Below are 20,351 nucleotides of genomic sequence, written 5' to 3' on the forward strand. Positions count from 1 at the left end.
CCACTCCATTTATGTGAACGGGATTCCACTCGGTCAATGTACAGATAATCTGCGATGCGCATTTTGGCTGATAATGTCATTGCTGGTGGCCGGGGTCTCAGTCAGGCCTAATTGTATTTAACTCAATTGTAATGTTATTAGTGGTGTATCTGTAATTAAAACATCACTTAAATGCAGATCGGGATTATCCACTGAAGCCATAATGGATGGCTCAGGCGCGCACAATAGGCATTGTAGAGCGGAGAGTTGGCCTGCTGAAAGCAGCAATTCAGTCAAGAGGATCAGACAGCAGTTTTACCCTTTACCCCAAGTCTACCCTTGCAAGGTCTAAATCTAACTTGAAAAAAACCTCAACGAAAAAATCTTTTATTTGCAGTATATGTATGGTATGGAAAATGCAAGCGAAAAATAGTGGTTACGAGTTTGTATTCTCCATTGGGTTGCACATACAGTGTGCTTCAGCGACTCGTTCATTTCAGTCATCACAGTGCTTAATGTCGGGTCAGCTTGTCATTTATTTCTGTCAATGTGCTGGTTCTGTAGCAGGACTGGGTCAGTCAACATCCTTGGCACCGAAGATAGTCTACACACGCTCCCTCCTCCTCAGCTAGACCGCCGTGATCAATCTCGCTCTGTGAAGTTTCACATAGTTCGCTCGGCTTAGTCCATTATTTCACATCCCATGGGGGTGTTTCATAACCATATATGGATAATCATGGACGAGCATAGACGGTAAGAACAATGGTATTTATCAACACGGAGTGTGCGTACGACCTGTGCACGCACAGTGGATAAATCACATTTTTTTCTGTGCGTAGAGACATTCTAAATTCCGTGCGTAGGAACGAAAATAGAACACTTTCTATGCATTATTGATAAATGAGGGCCCTAGTCTGTGAGCAGTGTGTGTGTGTGTGTGTGTGTGTGTGTGTGTGTGTGTGTGTGTGTGTGTGTGTGTGTGTGTGTGTGTGTGTGTGTGTTATATGTGTCTCACCTCTCCTGGTCTGTGAGCAGTGTGTGTGTGTGTGTGTGTGTGTGTGTGTGTGTGTTATATGTGTCTCACCTCTCCTGGTCTGTGAGCAGTGTGTGTGTGTGTGTGTGTGTGTGTGTGTGTGTGTGTGTGTGTGTGTGTGTGTGTGTGTGTTATATGTGTCTCACCTCTCCTGGTCTGTGAGCAGTGTGTGTGTGTGTGTGTGTGTGTGTGTGTCTCACCTCTCCTGGTCTGTGAGCAGTGTGTGTGTGTGTGTGTGTGTGTGTGTGTGTGTGTGTGTGTGTGTGTGTGTGTGTGTGTGTGTGTGTTATGTGTCTCACCTCTCCTAGTCTGTGAGCAGTGTGTGTGTGTGTGTGTGTGTGTGTGTGTGTGTGTGTGTGCGTGTGTGTGTTATATGTGTCTCACCTCTCCTGGTCTGTGAGCAGTGTGTGTGTGTGTGTGTGTGTGTGTGTGTGTGTGTGTGTGTGTGTGTGTGTGTGTGTGTGTGTGTGTGTGTGTGTGTCTCACCTCTCCTAATCTGTGAGCAGTGTGTGTGTGTGTGTGTGTGTGTCTCACCTCTCCTGGTCTGTGAGCAGTGTGTGTGTGTGTGTGTGTGTGTGTGTGTGTGTGTGTGTGTGTGTGTGTGTGTGTGTGTGTGTGTGTCTCACCTCTCCTGGTCTGTGAGCAGTGTGTGTGTGTGTGTGTGTGTGTGTGTGTGTGTGTCTCACCTCTCCTGGTCTGTGAGCAGTGTGTGTGTGTGTTTGTGTGTGTGCGTGTGTGTGTTATATGTGTCTCACCTCTCCTGGTCTGTGAGCAGTGTGTGTGTGTGTGTGTGTGTGTGTGTGTGTGTGTGTTATATGTGTCTCACCTCTCCTGGTCTGTGAGCAGTGTGTGTGTGTGTGTGTGTGTGTGTGTGTGTGTGTGTGTGTGTGTGTGTGTGTGTGTGTGTGTGTGTGTGTGTTATACATGGCTCACCTCTCCTGGTCTGTGAGCAGTGTGTGTGTGTGTGTGTGTGTGTGTGTGTGTGTGTGTGTGTGTGTGTGTGTGTGTGTGTGTGTGTGTGTGTGTGTGTGTTATACGTGGCTCACCTCTCCTGGTCTGTGAGCAGTGTGTGTGTGTGTGTGTGTGTGTGTGTGTTATACGTGTCTCACCTCTCCTGGTCTGTGAGCAGTGTGTGTGTGTGTGTGTGTGTGTGTGTGTGTGTGTGTGTGTGTGTGTGTGTGTGTGTGTGTGTGTGTGTGTGTGTGTGTGTGTGTGTGTGTGTGTGTTATATGTGTCTCACCTCTCCTGGTCTGTGAGCAGTGTGTGTGTGTGTGTGTGTGTGTGTGTGTGTGTGTGTGTGTGTGTGTGTGTGTGTGTGTGTGTGTGTGTTATACGTGGCTCACCTCTCCTGGTCTGTGAGCAGTGTGTGTGTGTGTGTGTGTGTGTGTGTTATACGTGTCTCACCTCTCCTGGTCTGTGAGCAGTGTGTGTGTGTGTGTGTGTGTGTGTGTGTGTGTGTGTGTGTGTGTGTGTGTGTGTGTGTGTGTGTGTGTGTGTGTGTGTGTGTGTTATATGTGTCTCACCTCTCCTGGTCTGTGAGCAGTGTGTGTGTGTGTGTTATACGTGTCTCACCTCTCCTGGTCTGTGAGCACTTTGTGTGTGTGTGTGTGTGTGTGTGTGTGTGTGTGTGTGTGTGTGTGTGTGTGTGTGTGTGTGTGTGTGTGTGTGTGTTATATGTGTCTCACCTCTCCTGGTCTGTGAGCAGTGTGTGCGCCTGCAGCCAGGCAGTGATGTGCAGGTTGACTGGAAGGCTGTACTGGGAACAGGAGGCCTGTAGCTGGCAGATCTGAGACAGAATATCAAACTCCTGGGAAAAAAATAAGAGCGGAATAGGTTAGAAAATAATAATATAGGGCAAAGGAGAAAGAACATTGAATTCAGAATCTTTTTTATTATCTGATGGAGTCTATGGAGTATAAACGCGCACTGAAGTAAAGATTGTCTGTATTTCTTCACAACGCCACTAGGTGGCGACACCTACCCTTCTGCGCTTCTCAAAGTTGATGAGTCCACCCTGAAAATGGGGAACAACACTTTAGATAAGAGTGTGACTTCGCACCACAAATCTTCCACCATGCAATAAATCAGCAGAAAATGTACAATCTATTGACATACTGTATCACAACATCTGGTTAATAATGTAAACTTCATATTATCTATTATATGCCGTTTGATATTCTCAAACATTTCAGAAATAATTTTGTGAGAAATCAGACATAATATTTGCTTTTGACCATTATTTAGGCCAACATTATTTAGTATTTATATCACAATATAAAAAACACACACTATAACAACAGATAAAGGATGAATATATTTCCAAGCTGTGATCTCACCTCTACAGTATCAGTGAGCGCTGTGTCCAGCATGGTGAGGACAGTCAGGTAGGTTCCCAGGTAAGGGACAACGCCACTGGTGGACATCTGGGGGACATTAAGAAGACACATGTCATATACTGACACCATACCATGTTTATACCAAAAGACGCACAGGAAACACACACACACACAGTCTCAAGAGATCAGGCTTGCTACCTCAGAATCTTCTTTGAAATCACAAAACATACTTTTATAGAATTGCTTTTATAAAAAAAAACGTGACTTTTTTCTCTGTTCATTTACTTTGTGTCAACCTGTTTTTAACATTTTATATGAATGTTTTTGCTATTCTTTTTTTCTATAATGTATATTTTTTAACCAATACAACTTTGTATCCTGGCATAAGGTCAGTGAATACCACGATCACAACACCAGAGGGAGCTCCACAAATCATGTTAAACCCAGATTCGGCTCAAACAAGGGACTAAACATGTTTCACAATTATGCCACATCAATGTGGAACGCCCTACCAAAGCTGTAAAGGAATGTGAATCACTACCACTTTCAAAAACACTCTCAAAAAACACCTACGGGAGACTGCAATTCGAAACTGGCCCCTACAAATGTCCTAACCCAGTTGTACAGTAATGACCAAGTATGGCTTTGTCAGTATTCCAATGTACAGTGTACAGTGTCCCAACCACCCCCCCCCCCCCCCCCCCCCCCCACCTCCAATGTACAGGCCCCCACCCACCCAACTCCACCCCACACACCCAACCTCCTCCAATGTACAGTTTCTTTGTCAAATGTATATACACTCTTTTTCTGGACACTTTTGTATCACAAACAGTACTGTATTTGCAAATCTGATATGTCATAAATGTCTAGATGTAGCAGTACTGTCTATCTGTATGTCATGTATGGTCATATATGTTATGATGAATTGAAAATGGGGGACCCTGATGTAAACAAGACGTAAGTCTTTCTCTGGTCTGCATCCCCTTAACAATTGTATGTATTGAGCTGTACTGTACTGTACCCATTCTGCAATCTGTTAATAAACTTTTCAATCAATCAATCAGTCATGTGATCACAACAAGTTGCATAATGTTTTTTGCTGAGTGAGGGGTTGAATGAAAGACGAGGAAGAGGAACCTCTTGAGACCTAATCTGAGCAGTAGCCCGTTACAACTTTAATTTTATCCTAGACTCTAGACAGTGAAGATGCATGTGACCTTTTAGGGAAGTAGAATTGATGACCGTGCCACCAAGTTTACTATAAATGTCTTTGCTTCTCCTTTGCATCGACTGGCAGCAGAAACATGCCCCGTTTGTCATATTTAGGTCTGAAATGAGGAACCAAAGGTTATTTCCGAAGGAATCACATTAATTTGTGCGCCAGGCGTCTTACCATTTGTTTGGGGCAGAGTTTGGGTGACTTGGGGCCTGGAGTGGCAGTTTCCTCCGAGTGGCTCCCATCCTGAAGCAGATGCAAACACGACAACAGTCCCGTTAGGTCTGGCACAACACCACATGTTGCGTTATTAATCCCCTTGGGGAAATGCAGGTGTCATAGCAGCAGAGGGGGGGGGGGGGGGGGTGGGGGGGGGGGGGGGGGGGGGGGTACAGGCAGGAAAAAAATAATAGAAATAGCGATAATAATAGAACAGCGGTAAATTCTATCAATAATAATAATAGTATACATGGTCTATATATAGTAGTATATATAGTAATAATAATAGTATACATGGTATTAGGGGTGTAAAGGGTACATGTATCCGTACCGAACCGTTTCAGTGTGTACCGTACCGTACCGAACGGCTTGTGTACCGAACGAATACAACGGTATGTTAACCACTAAAACACCAGGGCTGTTTTTTTCACAATCTAATATAATTATTATTAAAAAAAAATCTGATTATTAATTTCAATATAGAATATTCGTTCACAGCCCTACAAGTACAATTAGTTACGGCACACTACATCACCCCTGAGTGGAACATGGAAAGCAAACATTCTCCCACTGTACCGAAAACCTGTACCGAACCGTGACTTCAAAACCGAGGTACGTACCGAACCGTGGTTTTTGTGTACCGTTACACCCCTACATGGTATATATATTGCATACTCAAGAGTTAATTATATTGTTTATATTGTTTACACTGCCTATTTTAATTTTTACTTCTCCACTGTACTATAATTTATGACCTGTATCATGTCTTCTACTATCACATGTACAGTACCTGTACCTCCCCTCCCCCATGCTGCTATGATGCCTGATTTTCCCCAAGGGTATCAATAAAGGAATATTGTAGCTTATCTTATCTGGTAGTAGCACACTGAGTCAGAGTTTGTGCAGTGTTAATGTTAATTAAAAAAAGAACGAGGGTGGTTAGATCAGTTCTATATGGTCGGGTGATGTGTTACTGGGTGCATGATGAGGTGTCCCCCCTGGTTATAGGGGTGGGTGTCGCAGTATGACGACTCACACACACACGCTTTGTACAACAGACACACACACACACACACACACACATATATATATACAAACACACACATCTACTTGGTTTGTATGCATGTTTTCGAGGGATCATATAAAACCTTATGGGCCTGATTTCTCAGTCGATGAGTTTCAGCAGCATCAGGTAAAGCACCTTTATTTCAGGCAGTTTGTTTGCATTGTGGTCATAACAGTACAATGGTTCTTTCATGACTTTATAGACACTGTCCAGGTCACGATAACAGCCATATCATTATATAAATATTCAATCCCTTTCTTTATCTCGAGGGAGACGGCTCTTGCACGAGAGCAGAGAGGAAGGTACATTTAAGAGGAACAGTCTACAGTGTGGGTTAAACATCATTAGACAGACCCTTTTGGAAGTACGGTAGTCTGCCACTAGATCACTGTTGTCTGTTTTTTTATGTATTGAAACATAAGTTCAATGTTTTTACATTTACGCTTTTATCCAAAGTGACTTACAAATCGTGAACAAGTCAGCAGGAGGGGTACACCTCTGGCGGCCAAGGGTAAGTGGTATTGTTCGTCAAACAGTGTCGAACTTGAGTGTTACACTACGAGTGCATAGTAGTAGAAGACATTAGGGGTGTAACGGTACACAGAAGCCACGGTTCGGTACGTACCTCTGTATTGGGGTCACAGTTCGGTACAACAGAAAAAATTATTTATAATTATTATTATTAACACTTTGAGTGCCAGCGACGAGATTTATCGTTAGTTCATGCCAACCGCTGAGTGCCAGCGACGATAAATCTCGCTTTTTTTTTTTTTATACCGCCCCCTATCGTCTCTCCCTGTTGTACTGCACCCCATTGGATTAGACTGAATGAAACACATGGGGGGGGGGGGGGGGGGGGAATCCAGCTTCCTCATTTTACTTCTCAAGCAAGCCACCCGAGAGGATCCAAGTCATTGCAGAGCCGCAAAACAGCGTGGAATACATATTTCCAGTACCCAGCGCTGGATCAATAAACGCGATTGATATTTGGAATGGCGATCAGGAATTGGAATAATCTTTTTGGAGAACATCTGATCTGAGGTAAGGAATCTATTTTACCAGTTTTAGGATAATCAGAACTTTTTTCACAGAGATATCAGCGTGTGCCATATGTGTGTGTCTGTGCGATCAGGAAATAAGAGATTACATTTTTCAGCCCGCTTATATAGCGTGCATAAGTACACATATACTATCGATAATCTAGCGTTTATTTGAAAACTATTCATAAATAGGCCGAAAAATGACAATGTTTTTTGTGTATTCCAGAATATTCCAGTAAAGGCGTTTATCACAGAATCTTTATATTTTCCTGAAACTTTAAAAAAACTAGTTTTTCAAAATGGTATAAAACGGAGATGAACCGATTCAAAAACAATCCGTTTCGACAATGTTGACTGCAAACAAGTCATTGATAAGCGACGGCCAGATTAGACACATAATTTAAGACATAGTAAATGCGTTTGCAAATATGAGAGCTCTATCATTGAAGTGGGTGGTGGCATTCAACCGGGGTAAGGCGCACCGCATGGCTGGCAATCAAAGTGTTAACACATTGTGCACCATACCGGCGTATGTCGTTATTGCCCGCCATGCGTTGAACGCCAACAACGGCGTAAATCGTTTTTGGGATCAATATTAAATTTTTTCGCCATGGCATTCATAATTCATCCAGCCTCCCTCCGGACTGCAGCGGCACCCTGTCTGAGATTGCAACGCCTCAATACCGCCGCCTGGTGGATGGTCGGGCGAGTTACACTCACGTCAAACCGGAAGTGGCGGTCGGTGCATCGAGGATCGCTTTCGAAACGCAATAATCAATATGATTTCGGCGTTTATTGCGCCATACAAACCGGAAATGGATCTAGGAGATCGGCATCAAATAATTGGGATATTTTTCCTCCAGTCTCATCGACGAACGGTAAGAGGACACTAACGCTATTTTCAGCCCGATTGTCCATTTCCTTGTTTGCAATCAGTCTGATCAATATAACAATCCATACTAAATAAAGCCGTTACTGACGATCAAGGAATTATAAACGACCCCCCCCCCCCTTTCCTTCACGCATGATGAAGCATAATGTATACCGATCATATACATTTGAATTTTTTAATATAGCGTGTATAGGAAAGAAACGCCAATCGATAATCTATCATATGCGTCAGGGCCTATAACTAGCGTTTTTGGAATTACAGCAGAAAAGCTTAAAAACACTTATATTCTCGAAGGTATTAACACAACAATGTATGAATGGAAAAATATAACGTTCCCACATCCTGAACGATAGATAATCTATGTTGAATTGGGCCATAGTAATGTCAATATAGCTATAATATTAAAAAAGTTATAGCCCTGCAAAGAAGGTAAACATCTCCATAGGGTTACAGTGCTGGCAGACTGGGTATAATGCCCAATGTGTTAATATAAAAAAAAATATATATTATATTTTATTTATGATAATAATTATTATTAAATAGAATAATTTTCTATAGGAAAAGTATGTTTATTTTTTTTATTTTATCAGCTGTGCCTGTGAGTCCGGCAATGTATGGGGCTGCGGAACTGCAGATTTACCCTACTCGAGTCCGGCGGGGGAGAATGTTGGTGGTGTGTTTCTTTCCATTGGTTTCATTTGGTTAACATTATTGGGCGAACAAGAAAACGAAAGAAAACTGTAAAATTGTAATGACCCTGCAGCTGTTCCAATGTAATGTGCTTTCCTAATCTACAAATTCCAATCTGGCTTCAGAACATCCCACCCCACTGACACATGCCTTCTCTATTTGAACGACCACATCAAACAAGAGGTGGACGCGGGCAAATACTGCTGCATGGTCATGCTGGACCTACAAAAAGCCTTCGACACTGTCAATCACTCCATTCTGATTGACAAGCTCCTGCTTTTAGCTTGTCAATCAGTGAGCTGGATGAAATCCTACCTGGAGGGGAGAGAACAGATGGTGGAGGTAAATGGTACCCTATCCCCCCCCTCACAGTGAGCTGTGGTGTTCCACAAGGAAGCATACTAGGACCGCTACTGTTCCTAATTTATGCAAATGACATGTCGTCAGCTTGTGACTGCAACTTGTTCTTGTTCGCAGACGACTCAGCCCTGCTGGTCTCTGACAAGAACAAGTTACAGGTTGGAAAACCCCTCAGCTCGGAACTAGGCAAAATCTGCATGTGGCTCGCTGATAACAAACTATCATTACACATGGGCAAAACAGAGTCCATTCTCTTCGGTTCAAATAACAAACTCAACAAGACCGACGGCTTCTCAGTTACAGTGGGTGACAATATTGTCACAAGGAAAGATGAAATTACCTACCTGGGCTCCATCCTAGAGGCTAATCTTTCCTGCGACAAAATGGCATCCAATGTAATAAAAAAAGTCAACCAACGAACTTGATTCTTGTACCAGATCTCCTCTCTGGTAAACAAGAATACCCTGAAGACTCTGGCAGGAGCACTCATACAAGGGTACTACTACGACTATGCTTGCACCTCATGGTACCAAAGCACCTCAAAGGCGCTAAAAACAAAATTACAAACATCTCAAAACAAACTGGTCAGACTACTGCTTGACCTTACTCCTAGAACCCACCTCACCCCTGCCCACTTTGACAACCTAGGATGGCTTAGAGTAGACGACAGAGTACAGCAACTTGCAATGGGCCTGGTCTTCAAGATACACTACAAGACCAAGGTACCCATGTACATGTCAAAATACTTCCCAAAGGTCAGTGAATACCACGATCACAACACCAGAGGGAGCTCCACAAATCATGTTAAACCCAGATTCGGCTCAAACAAGGGACTAAACACGTTTTGCAATTATGCCACATCAATGTGGAACGCCCTACCCAAAGCTGTAAAGGAATGTGAATCACTACCCACTTTCAAAAACACTCAAAGAACACCTATGGGAGACTGCAATTCGAAACTGGCCCATGTAAATGTCCTAACCTAACCCCCTCCAATGTACAGTAAATGACCAAGTATGGTTTTGTCAATATTCAAATGTACAGTTTTGCTTGTACAGTTCTAAAGTGTTCAGTGTTCAGCTGTCCAGACTATGGTGAGAAGTTTGTTCCACCATTGTGGAGCGAGGACAGAGAATAGCCTAGACAGAGAAGAGAATAGACAAGAGAATATCTACTTGTTACAAAGCTGAAAACACCAGTTCCTACCTCCACAAGGATCTCTCTGTTGGTCAGCACACAGTTCTCATCAGGGAAGGTCTCACATAAATGGTCGAAGCTGGCCATACACTCCCTGAAAACAAACATATTATAAAGTCAATTCAATATAAATTTTAGACAAGATGGCATAATCCGCAGGTTTTGTAAACTAATGATAACCAGTACTGGTTGCTTCAAATGCCTCCTCTATTGTGAGCCAATAAAGCAAAGGATGCTCTTTGTCTGTGAGATGTTTTTGGGAAACCTTATCTAGAACCTCCTGCAGATTTCTGCTTAATCCACCTTTGTGGGGGCTTTCAAGCTATTTGGTGAGGATCAAATCAGAGTTCTATACTATATTTATAGTACAAGTTTCATAAAAATCTTTCATCATTATAGACCTTTTTCAATGGAATTGCATAGCTGGGGAACAGCTTGGGCATTTCCTGTCAGCCACTGTATCAGTAAACACTGCAACAGGAGATACACTTGGGCCCAATTAGAATGTTTATGTTGTCAAGTTTGAAAATATCTATATCCTGAAACATTTCTTGATGGTGATTTTACGATTCCGCCTACATAGTTCTGAGTAAAGTAAATCTTCCTTCTCACGGCTGTGTTTTTGTGTCTAGTCCGCCTGAAAACGTAGGTCTCGGTTCGGCTTCATCGAACCAAACGCGAACCAAATATAGGAAGTGATTATTATTACCACTGCTCGCAGCACTCACTGCAAAACAAGCACACTGCATCTAATCTCTCTTATCTATCTATCTATCTATCTATCTATCTATCTATCTGTGCATCTTGGGAAGAAGGAAGAAAAAACGCGGCTTATTATTATTACCGAGGCGCGCGGCTTATTATATTATTAATAAAACAGCTACTTGTGGGCACTCATAAAAACACCGTGGTCTACAAGTTGTTTAGCGAGAGGATGGTGGTAATGTGCTTCAATAGAACAATGGATCAATGCCATGTCAAAACTCGGCTCCGCTGATCTGGAGGGCTCCGCAGTCCACACACAGACACACACACGCGCGCGCGCGCACACACGGGATCGCAGCCACACACACATTTCCACTGTCCAATAGACAAGCGCCCTTTTCGACCGCGTGACATTGTTCAGAAGGTCTCGGTCCGCCTCACAGATATCTGTGTGAACGCAGGCGAACCAAATGAACTTCACCCCCAGAACCGCACCGAGTCCACCAAAACTATATGTGAAAGCGACCTTATCCTAGGCAACTTGATTGATTTGTGTTATTATTCTAATTCGTGACCCGTCCTGTCTAAATGTTTAAATGTTGAGCGATTTGCAGTGTCAAATTTCCCACGGGATAATAAAAGTATTTCTATTCCATTGTATTCTATTCAGCTATGGCCTAGTCGTGGGTCCGTGTCTCCGTCTGTCTCTGACCTGCCGACGGCGACCCAGGTCTTCTTGAGGCGGTAGATGGCGTTGGACTGCAGGGCCGACAGGATGGCTCTCAGGGAGGAGAAGTTCTTCAGCTGCCTGCACTCCTACAGTGAAAGTGAAACAGTCAGTATCACAGATTATACAGAGTCCCTAAAGAAAAGCTCCCATTTAAGAGGAGGCACTGGACCAGTTCCACAACATTACATCAGCCAACATATTCGTGCCATTGTATTATATTCCCATGCATTCTCCCTCGGCCTACTCCCTGGCACTGACCTGTGCGACGGCAATCCACCTCTCGATGACACGCGCCCTGTGAGCGGGACCGATGTGTGAGGAGCGCGGCGAGCCCGGGGAAGTGGAGGTGTAGAAGACAGAGGAGGACGAGGAGAAGGGCGAGGAGGCGGGCGAGGCGGTGGCGGGGCCGGGCGCGGGCAGGCAGAGCAGGGAGGTGATGACGCGGTTGGTGACGGCGTTGAACTGAGCGATGGTGGCGCGAACGGTGGGCGCCAGGTTCCGGCTCTCCTTCTTGTCGCGGTGGGACCACACGCAGCCCAGACAGTGGAAGGGCACCACGCGGACAAACAGATCCTACAGGAGGGAGGAGGGATGGAGAGATGATGTCAATGAAGGAGGTAGAGAAGGAGACAAACAGATCCTACAGGGGGAGGAGGGATGGAGAGATGATGTCAATGAAGGAGGTAGAGAGAAGGAGACAAACGGATCCTACAGGGGGAGGAGGGGTGGAGAGATGATGTCAATGAAGGAGGTAGAGAGAAGGAGACAAACGGATCCTACAGGAGGGATGGAGAGATGATGTCAATGAAGGAGGTAGAGAGAAGGAGACAAACAGATCCTACAGGGGGAGGAGGGATGGAGAGATGATGTCAATGAAGGAGGTAGAGAGAAGGAGACAAACAGATCCTACAGGAGGTATGGAGAGATGATGTCAATGAAGGAGGTAGAGAAGGAGAGAGTGGTTAAGGGACCCCCGCCCCCAAAATACAGAAACATCCTTAAGTGAATTTTGTATTGAAACGACACCTCTGATATATATTTTTCTTTTTATATTTATAATTTCTGAATTGATTAATATGATCATTCTTATGGGTAAATATGATATGGTGTATGAATGATTTCAAACTATATTTCTCATCTCTAAAGAAAATGTAGAATAGCAAGAAAGATTTGTTTTCGTTCTGCATATCATTTTCTTTTGTTTTGAATTATGCCCCCTTATTTACCGTACTTTTCGGACTATAAGCCGCGGCTTTTTCCCCCATTTTTCTACCCTGCGGCTTATATAACGGTGCAGCTTATATGTGGACAAAACCCGAAAATCGAAATATTGCTTTTTTTACTGCATTGAAATGTTATTTATCTGTTCCCTTATTTACTTAATACAACTTGTAAATGAGTTAATTCTTGATATTTGTCCGACAGTATTGTGTCCCAATGGGAGTCATTCTCTGTAGAGGTGGGAGTCATTCTCTGTAGAGGTGGGAACTTAAAGCTCAATATAAGAACGGCCATGCACCACCACCCACAGAATCAAGAAAGAGCAATCAATCTGTCAATCCTTTCCGTGTCCGGGCCGGGTGAGGTGAGGTTTCCCGCGTTGAGTCAAATTAAGCCGCAGGCTCCACTCCTTACATATGGTAATTAAACATTAAAACACATGTGGCTTATAGTCCAGTGCGGCTTATATATGTACACATCATTCAATTTAGCTGCTGCGGTTTATAGTCAGGTGCGGCTTATAGTGCGAAAAGTACGGTAAGTCTTCTTTGTTTTTTATTTTTGTCTCTTATTATGCCTATATGTAAAAAACAACTACATATATATTTCTATAATCCCCCATTTATTTAAAAAAAATTTATATTGGATTATATATTCTCCAAAAGGTTTTTGTACGCTTTAAATATGTTTAATAAAAAAAAATTAAAAATAAAGTAATTTGGTAATAATTTTGTATTGGAACAATACAACATGATGACACTTACAGCATCCAATCGGGTCAGCTGCTCTGCCACTTCCTTCACTGGGAGGTTCATAAAGTCATGTCTCTCCTGATTGGCCGTCTCTCCTGATCTCTCCTCCGCCTCCTGATCACCCTGCTCCTCTCTGGGTTGGCCGGATGACATGCAGTCTATCACAAGACATTAATGAGTAACAATGGGTCTCATTCTCGAACAAAGTTACGACAAAATATTTCGTCTTAGCCAGATTTCGGCCTATTTAAGACATATTAGGGCTGGGAGTGGGAGTCCTCAAATTTTCCTGAGATCTTATTTGAGAGCAGATCTAAGAGTGCTGAGGAGCACACTTAAATATGCTCTCAGCCCACGATCAAATCTCATGATTGATTAATTTAAAATGTTATTATAACTTGACAGACTGTGTTCTCATAGTGATTCCTTCACGTCAACGCTACAGGCCTCCTTGGAATTAATTACTTAATCATAATTAAAATAAATATGACAATATTTGTACGATAATAAATTACGAATTTGATGTCAGAAAAATAAATAATATGGATTCATCTGATCACAGAGCAGCTGGATTAACCATATCTGAACCAGCTATTTTGGACAAATAATTACTCAGATATTCAAACACAATTATGCAATTATTGTGAAATGATTGAAAATAATAATAATTTAATGCCTTCTGTGGAATTTGTATTTCTTATTTGTTACACATCTGTTTTAATGATTAATTATATACATTTGAAAGAATGCAGGTCAACATGCAATGTATCCCATTGATTGGTATACAATGGGACAGACCTTTGTTTGATTGATTGAAAACTTCATTAACAGATTGCAGAATGGGTACAGTACAGTACAGCTCAATTACATAAGGGGATACAGACCAGAGAAAGAATTTCGTCTTGTTTACATCAGGGTCCCCCATTTTCAATTCATCATAACATATATGACACACATGACACAGATAGACAGTACTGCTGCAGTGAGGGCCAGGAGTCTGGAGCACGTACCTTGTTCCTGGAGCCTCTTGAGCAGAGCCTCGGCGGTGAGGGCCAGGCGCCTGGAGCAGAGGCGGTGGCGCAGGTGGACACACAGCAGGCGCAGGGCGTGGTGGTGCTGGGGGGGGTCACAGAAGTCCTCACTGTACTCCTCCAGCCACAGGCGGATGACTGGGAGCAGGGGGCTGGAGGGTGATGGTGAATGAATGAATTAAATGAATTATTTTTATTTCTTTTTTTAAGTATAAAAACAAATATATCTGTTCATATCTGACAAAGACAAAAAAAAGACAACAAAAAGAGAAACAGATAAACAAATCATTGTGTACCCTGTTCGAAAAAGGAGTAGGAAGAAGTATACGCTTTAAAAAAAAAATTATTCCTACCCCCTTTTTTTTTTTTGGTCTTTTTCCCCCTCCATTTTCCTCCGATTTTCTCCCATCCCAATGTTAGTCGTATGCCAATTCCCAGTCCCTTCCTGGTCGCTGCGCTTTACCCCCCACAGTCAGATCATTTGGGAGAGTGGAGGCTACCACGTGCTTCCTCCGACACACGTCCAGCCAATCACCGCTTCTTTTCACCTGGCAGCGCGGATTCTCATTGAGAGGGCGTAGCGTGTGGGAGGACCACACTATCCCCCTCACGTCCAATCCGCGCTTAGCAGGCGCCCCGACCGAACTGTAGGAGTCGCTGTTTACAACGACCCGGACCCACCCCGCCAGCTTCTCCCACCCTCTGATACAGCCAATTGTATCAGTGCAGACGGCCAGCCAAGCTGGTGACAACCCCGGAGCTGTGAGCTGGATTCGAACAGGCGAACCAAGCTCACAGCTCCGGGGCTGGTGACGAACGCAATCTCCGCTCGACCACCTAACCGCCCATATATTCCTACCCCTTTTTAACTATTCATAAAAAATTATATAATTTTATTCTATTGTTAATTATATGTATAAACGCTGTATCTCTATATATAATCCAATAGATTTATATATAAATACATTTATATAAATATACATAATATAATAAATAAATACCATATAACACACAATTTCTTTTATTTTTTTATTTACATCTTACACATCAACATCAACTCCCAATCAACATACTTCCTCTTCCAGATACCTATTTAAGAAAGATTTATTTGTACATCTTTTTAAACCGATTTATGTTTTACTCTGTTATTGCTTATTGCTACAGTCTGTATGACATGCCAAAAGCAAGCATTGCTGTTTACTGAGGAAAGTGTTTATGTTCTACTGCAGTAGTCCCCCCCCCCACCACCACCATGCCAACAATAATATCAAAGCAATTATATTTCAGTCATACACTTTGGTCTTCCTGTGTATCAAACAACACTCAATATCACTAGCAGCTGTCTAATGTTAGCTAGGTTAGCTGTAGGTTTTAGGTGGTTAACCCTTTCACTGCCACACAGCAAAGGGTTAACCCTTTCACTATCACACTACAGAAGGTTAACCCTTTAATATCAGTGTGATATTAAAGGGTTAACCTTCTGTAGTGTGATAGTGAAAGGGTTAAGGTTAACCTTAACCAACAATTGAACATATTAGGTGATCAAGATACGTTTGCGATAGGTCAGATAGGTCGGGTTCCCCAGGACCTCCCCAGGACCCCCCTACATAATGTGAGATTGTGCTTCTTCACAGTTGGGGGGGGGGGGGTATAACTGGGGAAACACTGGTTTGTACACTCACCTCCTGGGACAGATTGTGTTATCCAGGTTGGCGATGGAGTCGTCTCTATGGAAAGACACAAAAGAATTTGCCCTCAGCTGACAAACATTCAAATTGAAACCTGATCTGGTAAAAATAAGAACATACTTGGAGCGTTTCTCAGGTACATGTAGGAATCAGTGCTCACTGACTGCTGGGAATAAAACTACGGCTGAACCAGGACTGATTTTCAGGCCTCGTGACTCGACTTGGACATTGATGACTCGGACTTGGACTCAAGCCTCGACTGCATTCGGACTTGGAAGGTGCAGACGAGGACTCTTTGATAAATACAGTTATATATACTGTATATATATTTGTAATATGCCCTAATTATTTGGTATAAGATATTGATGGCTAGTGCATTTGTTTGGCTATTGTGTCACAAAGTAAATAAACTCCCTTTGAAATGGTGACCACTGTGTCATTTATGTTTAATGTAGACCTTTTTTATTTGTATGTCAGCTCTTTGCCTAGCAGAGTGGAGTGCAATCAACCGGACTAGGGTAATGGGGACTCGACTCGGACTCGACTCTGGCTCTCCTTTGGCGACTCGGACTTGAACAAAATCGCAACACGGCCTAGTGTTATATCAAAATTGCAGGAGGTGCAATATTTGTTAAAGGCAAGATGTGTCAAAATACCAGTCTGAATAGTGTTGTGGTGCTGCAGAGATGTCCCTGCCTACAAATCATATTCTACAGACTTAAAAAAACGTCTTTGTTTGGTACAGATCCCCTCAAAAATCACACCATGATAATTTGAACATTTCTAAATGAAAATGTGAATAACGACAGAAACATTAGGATTCCCTCTAACATCACGAATAATATCACAATTGCAATATCAGTCAAAATAATCACAATTAGATATTTTCTGCCCTAACCAAGACACTCAATTTGCTGTTAAAATGCTAGCTATCCATTGCCTCCTCAATAAGAGGCATTTAACCTGCAAATTGAATGCCTTGGCATATTTTTGAAACTCGCGACTAGTTTTGTTTTGCTATCCTAATACTGGATGCAAAACAAGCTGGAAAAGTAACTTCCTTAACCCATTCAGTGCAAACCACGAGATTAGTCGGGTTAACTCGCCATGCGTTGAGTGCCAAGACCCGAGAAAACCCGGGTTTTAAATCGTTATTTCTTTTATTAGCCATATCCATTCATTTTTCATCCATCCAGCCTGACGTTATCATTGGGAATGGGTCTGAGCTCGAAAAGGGCAAATACCGCTGCCTATTGTCTCCCGGATGGTATTGCACATCATTGGATTGGATTGGGTGGGACTGTGCATCAGAAAAAAACTCTGTCCCGGGGTTTCCCTTCTGGGGCAAGCAGTAGCTGTTACCACATTCACTGGGGAGGCTCGGAGCAGCGTCGATTATGTGTTTTGGATCAATAAACGTGATCAATATTTGGAATCAGGAATTGGATTAATCTTTTTGCAGAACATCTGATGTGAGGTAAGGACTCTATTTTACCAGTCTTGGGTTAATCAGATGTTTTTTTCTCCTCCATCGCAGCGTGTGTGTGTCCGTGTGTGTGTGTGTGTGCGCACGTAACGTTAGCGCTGACCACGGCATGGATAATCGATTTTTCAGCCCGGTTCTCTAGCGTGCATAAGTACACATATACTGTCGATAATCTAGCGTTTATTTGAAAACGATTCATACATCAGCTGAAAAATGACAACGTGTTTTGTGTATTCCACTAAAGAGCTATTATCGCGGAATTTCTCTGGAATTACTAAACATCTCCAAAACTATACTCGTATTCAAAACGGTATAAACGGAAATTTACCAATGAAAAAACAATCCGTTTCGTACATGTTGACTGCAAGCAAGTCATTGATAAGCGAGGGGTGTTTTAGACCCATAATTTAAGATATAGTTTAAGCATTCGCAAATGTCCCCGTCCTCCCATTGACTTCAGTGTTGGCACGCTAGCCCTAATATGGTCAAAAGGGCGTGGCTCTGAATGAGTTAATTTTAGTCAGTGTCCGCTTCCAGGGGGGGGGGGGGGGGGGGGGGTCCTGGTGATATATATATTATTTGCCATAGTCAGAGAACTGTTAGGTGGAGAACATGCAAAACCGAAGATGTATTTACGACCACAAATGTCACTGGGGAAGTAAATAATGAGCGTCAAAAACTTGCATCCTGAACTGGATCCTGTAAAAGCTTCCCAAGATGCACTACAACTGACATGGCTTTCAGTACACAGGAAGCCTGGTGTCACCGGCACCATAGATAGGAGGGTGTCTGTTTAACAACCAATATATCAACTGAGCAGCCGCAATGGTCATAGGTTACGCAAGCGACCTTTAGAAATATATACTACAGCACAGGCAGGAGCTGCAAACAGGTCGGATAGGATCATGTCAGAGAGCCAAAAGATAATAGATCTTATAATTATATTATAATAGACTTCAATTAAAACTAGTGGGGTATTGAATGTAACATAAATCCAAAAACCGTCCCATTGAGTAACATAGTTCAGTAGGTAGTTTAGTCATTTTAGTCTTTGAGTGATTTGATTTACTTAGGACCGTAACACTTTAGAAACTAGCCCAACTCACAAAGGGCTTGTTTATTTTCATTTTATTTTTTTTATTTTTTTACAGCTAATGCCATCACACCACTTTTATTGACGATTTACGAGATGTCTGTTTTGCGGCCGTCTCTCAGGCATAGTTATCCTCATCTGTCATGTCCTAGAAACCGGTTAGGCATACGTTCCCCAACCCCAAGGCCATTCAAGTATGTATGGGGTGACAATGTTTTTCTTTTTTGGATACAAGACATTCCAAAAATCACACCACCTTGCCTGCTAACCTGACAAGATGGTTTGTCACACAGAACAGAGATTCAGCTGCATCGCAAGGTAACCTGCCTGCAGTGCCGGGAGATAACCTTCTGTGATAAATAACGTAGCCTTCAAAGAAATCTGGTTAGCTGGCTGATAAGGAAAGGTGTCATTGGAAAATATAGGTCAAGGACTCTACATGACGCCAGAGCTTTACATGACGAATGAAATTGTACAGACGCCATTACTTGGTTGAAAAAAGAAGAAAGAAAGAAATGTGTCAAGCACTTAAAAACACTAACATTAATTCTGACGTTTTTGAAGAGGGATTTTCCATTGGTGGAATCTTCTCGTCCTACACAGAGCCGTGACTGTGTCTGATAAACCTTCATACCATAGATCCCTACTGGCCAAATGAAGGCTCAATCCAAATGCCCCCGACTCTGGCCTTGTGGACTACAGAGGGCCGTCTTCATGGACTTAGCTAAATGCCTTTCTTAGTTCAGCAGAGGTCTGCGAGGCCAGAGTCTAGAAAGTCAGGAGTTTAGACCCAGGGATCCAGCTGTGTCTCACCTCTGGAACAGCAGCTCTACGAGGCTGCTGGTGGAGGTGAAGGCCCTGTAGGTGGAGAGGAAGACGCGGGTGTAGTCGGGCTCCTGGTGCTCCGGATCCAGCAGGTGGGTGACCAGGCGCTCCAGCGTGGCGGCCTTCAGCCTGCGGACCTTCACCGTGTGGTACTGGATGAAGCCGAAGGCCGTGGGGGGCTCCGCTGTGTCCGGGCTCGCCTGGACAGGCTCCCTGCGCAGGGTGATCCCGAACACCGCCCCGTCCTCCACCTCTTCCCCCCACTCCTGCACCGGGTCCTGACGAGAGGAAGGGAGAGACGGCGTGAGATAAGGAGGGGAACGAACTCACATGGCATATCTTCCAGATGTCACATTTTGTGGCGGATGAGTGCTTTAACAAGACAATCAGATGCCGACTGCAACATAATACAATGAGCTACAAGTCCCAGAGTCAGACTGAACAACAGGCAAAAGGGAATGTGCCCCAAGACTTGTGGAGGACAGCATGGCCAATAACTTATTCTACATGTACTAAACAAAGAGGCAATGTCGGTTCCTGACTGACTGACTTGACTCCCCGTAGTGGAAACACGCATGCGCGAGTCTTGCACTGGCATACATACATACAGGTCCGGTTTCACTAGGCTTAAATCTAAATTCATAGTCTGAGAAATCTGAAACAAACACCACAAGACAAATGTGACAAAAGGCATTGAAACCATGAGCTATTAAAAAGGTCAAGCACAACAACATCAATTATCCTCATTCTTTGACACTGTTTTTAACCCAGCCGTGAACTGACGATGGTACC

The 20,351-nt window shown here is 43.3% G+C and overlaps 1 protein-coding gene across 3 annotated transcripts in view; it reads right to left on the minus strand.

Moving 5' to 3' along the window:
• rgl3a (ral guanine nucleotide dissociation stimulator-like 3a) overlaps positions 1-20,351 on the minus strand; it is a 46,709-nt gene that overhangs the window by 10,037 nt on the left and 16,321 nt on the right. For all 3 annotated transcript variants that reach the window (XM_084318566.1, XM_084318567.1, XM_084318568.1), the window contains 11 exons: positions 19,548-19,837; positions 16,150-16,194; positions 14,447-14,619; positions 13,449-13,594; positions 11,722-12,036; positions 11,446-11,549; positions 10,038-10,122; positions 4,742-4,810; positions 3,349-3,435; positions 2,994-3,026; positions 2,698-2,819 (listed from right to left, as the gene is read on the minus strand). In XM_084318566.1, coding sequence (XP_084174692.1) covers positions 2,698-2,819; positions 2,994-3,026; positions 3,349-3,435; positions 4,742-4,810; positions 10,038-10,122; positions 11,446-11,549; positions 11,722-12,036; positions 13,449-13,594; positions 14,447-14,619; positions 16,150-16,194; positions 19,548-19,837 — 1,469 coding nt within the window. The remainder of the gene's footprint in view (positions 1-2,697; positions 2,820-2,993; positions 3,027-3,348; positions 3,436-4,741; positions 4,811-10,037; positions 10,123-11,445; positions 11,550-11,721; positions 12,037-13,448; positions 13,595-14,446; positions 14,620-16,149; positions 16,195-19,547; positions 19,838-20,351) is intronic.

Source organism: Notolepis coatsorum (genome assembly GCF_963971535.1).
Source record: "Notolepis coatsorum genome assembly, chromosome: 7".
Taxonomy (NCBI): Eukaryota; Metazoa; Chordata; class Actinopteri; order Aulopiformes; family Paralepididae; genus Notolepis; species Notolepis coatsorum.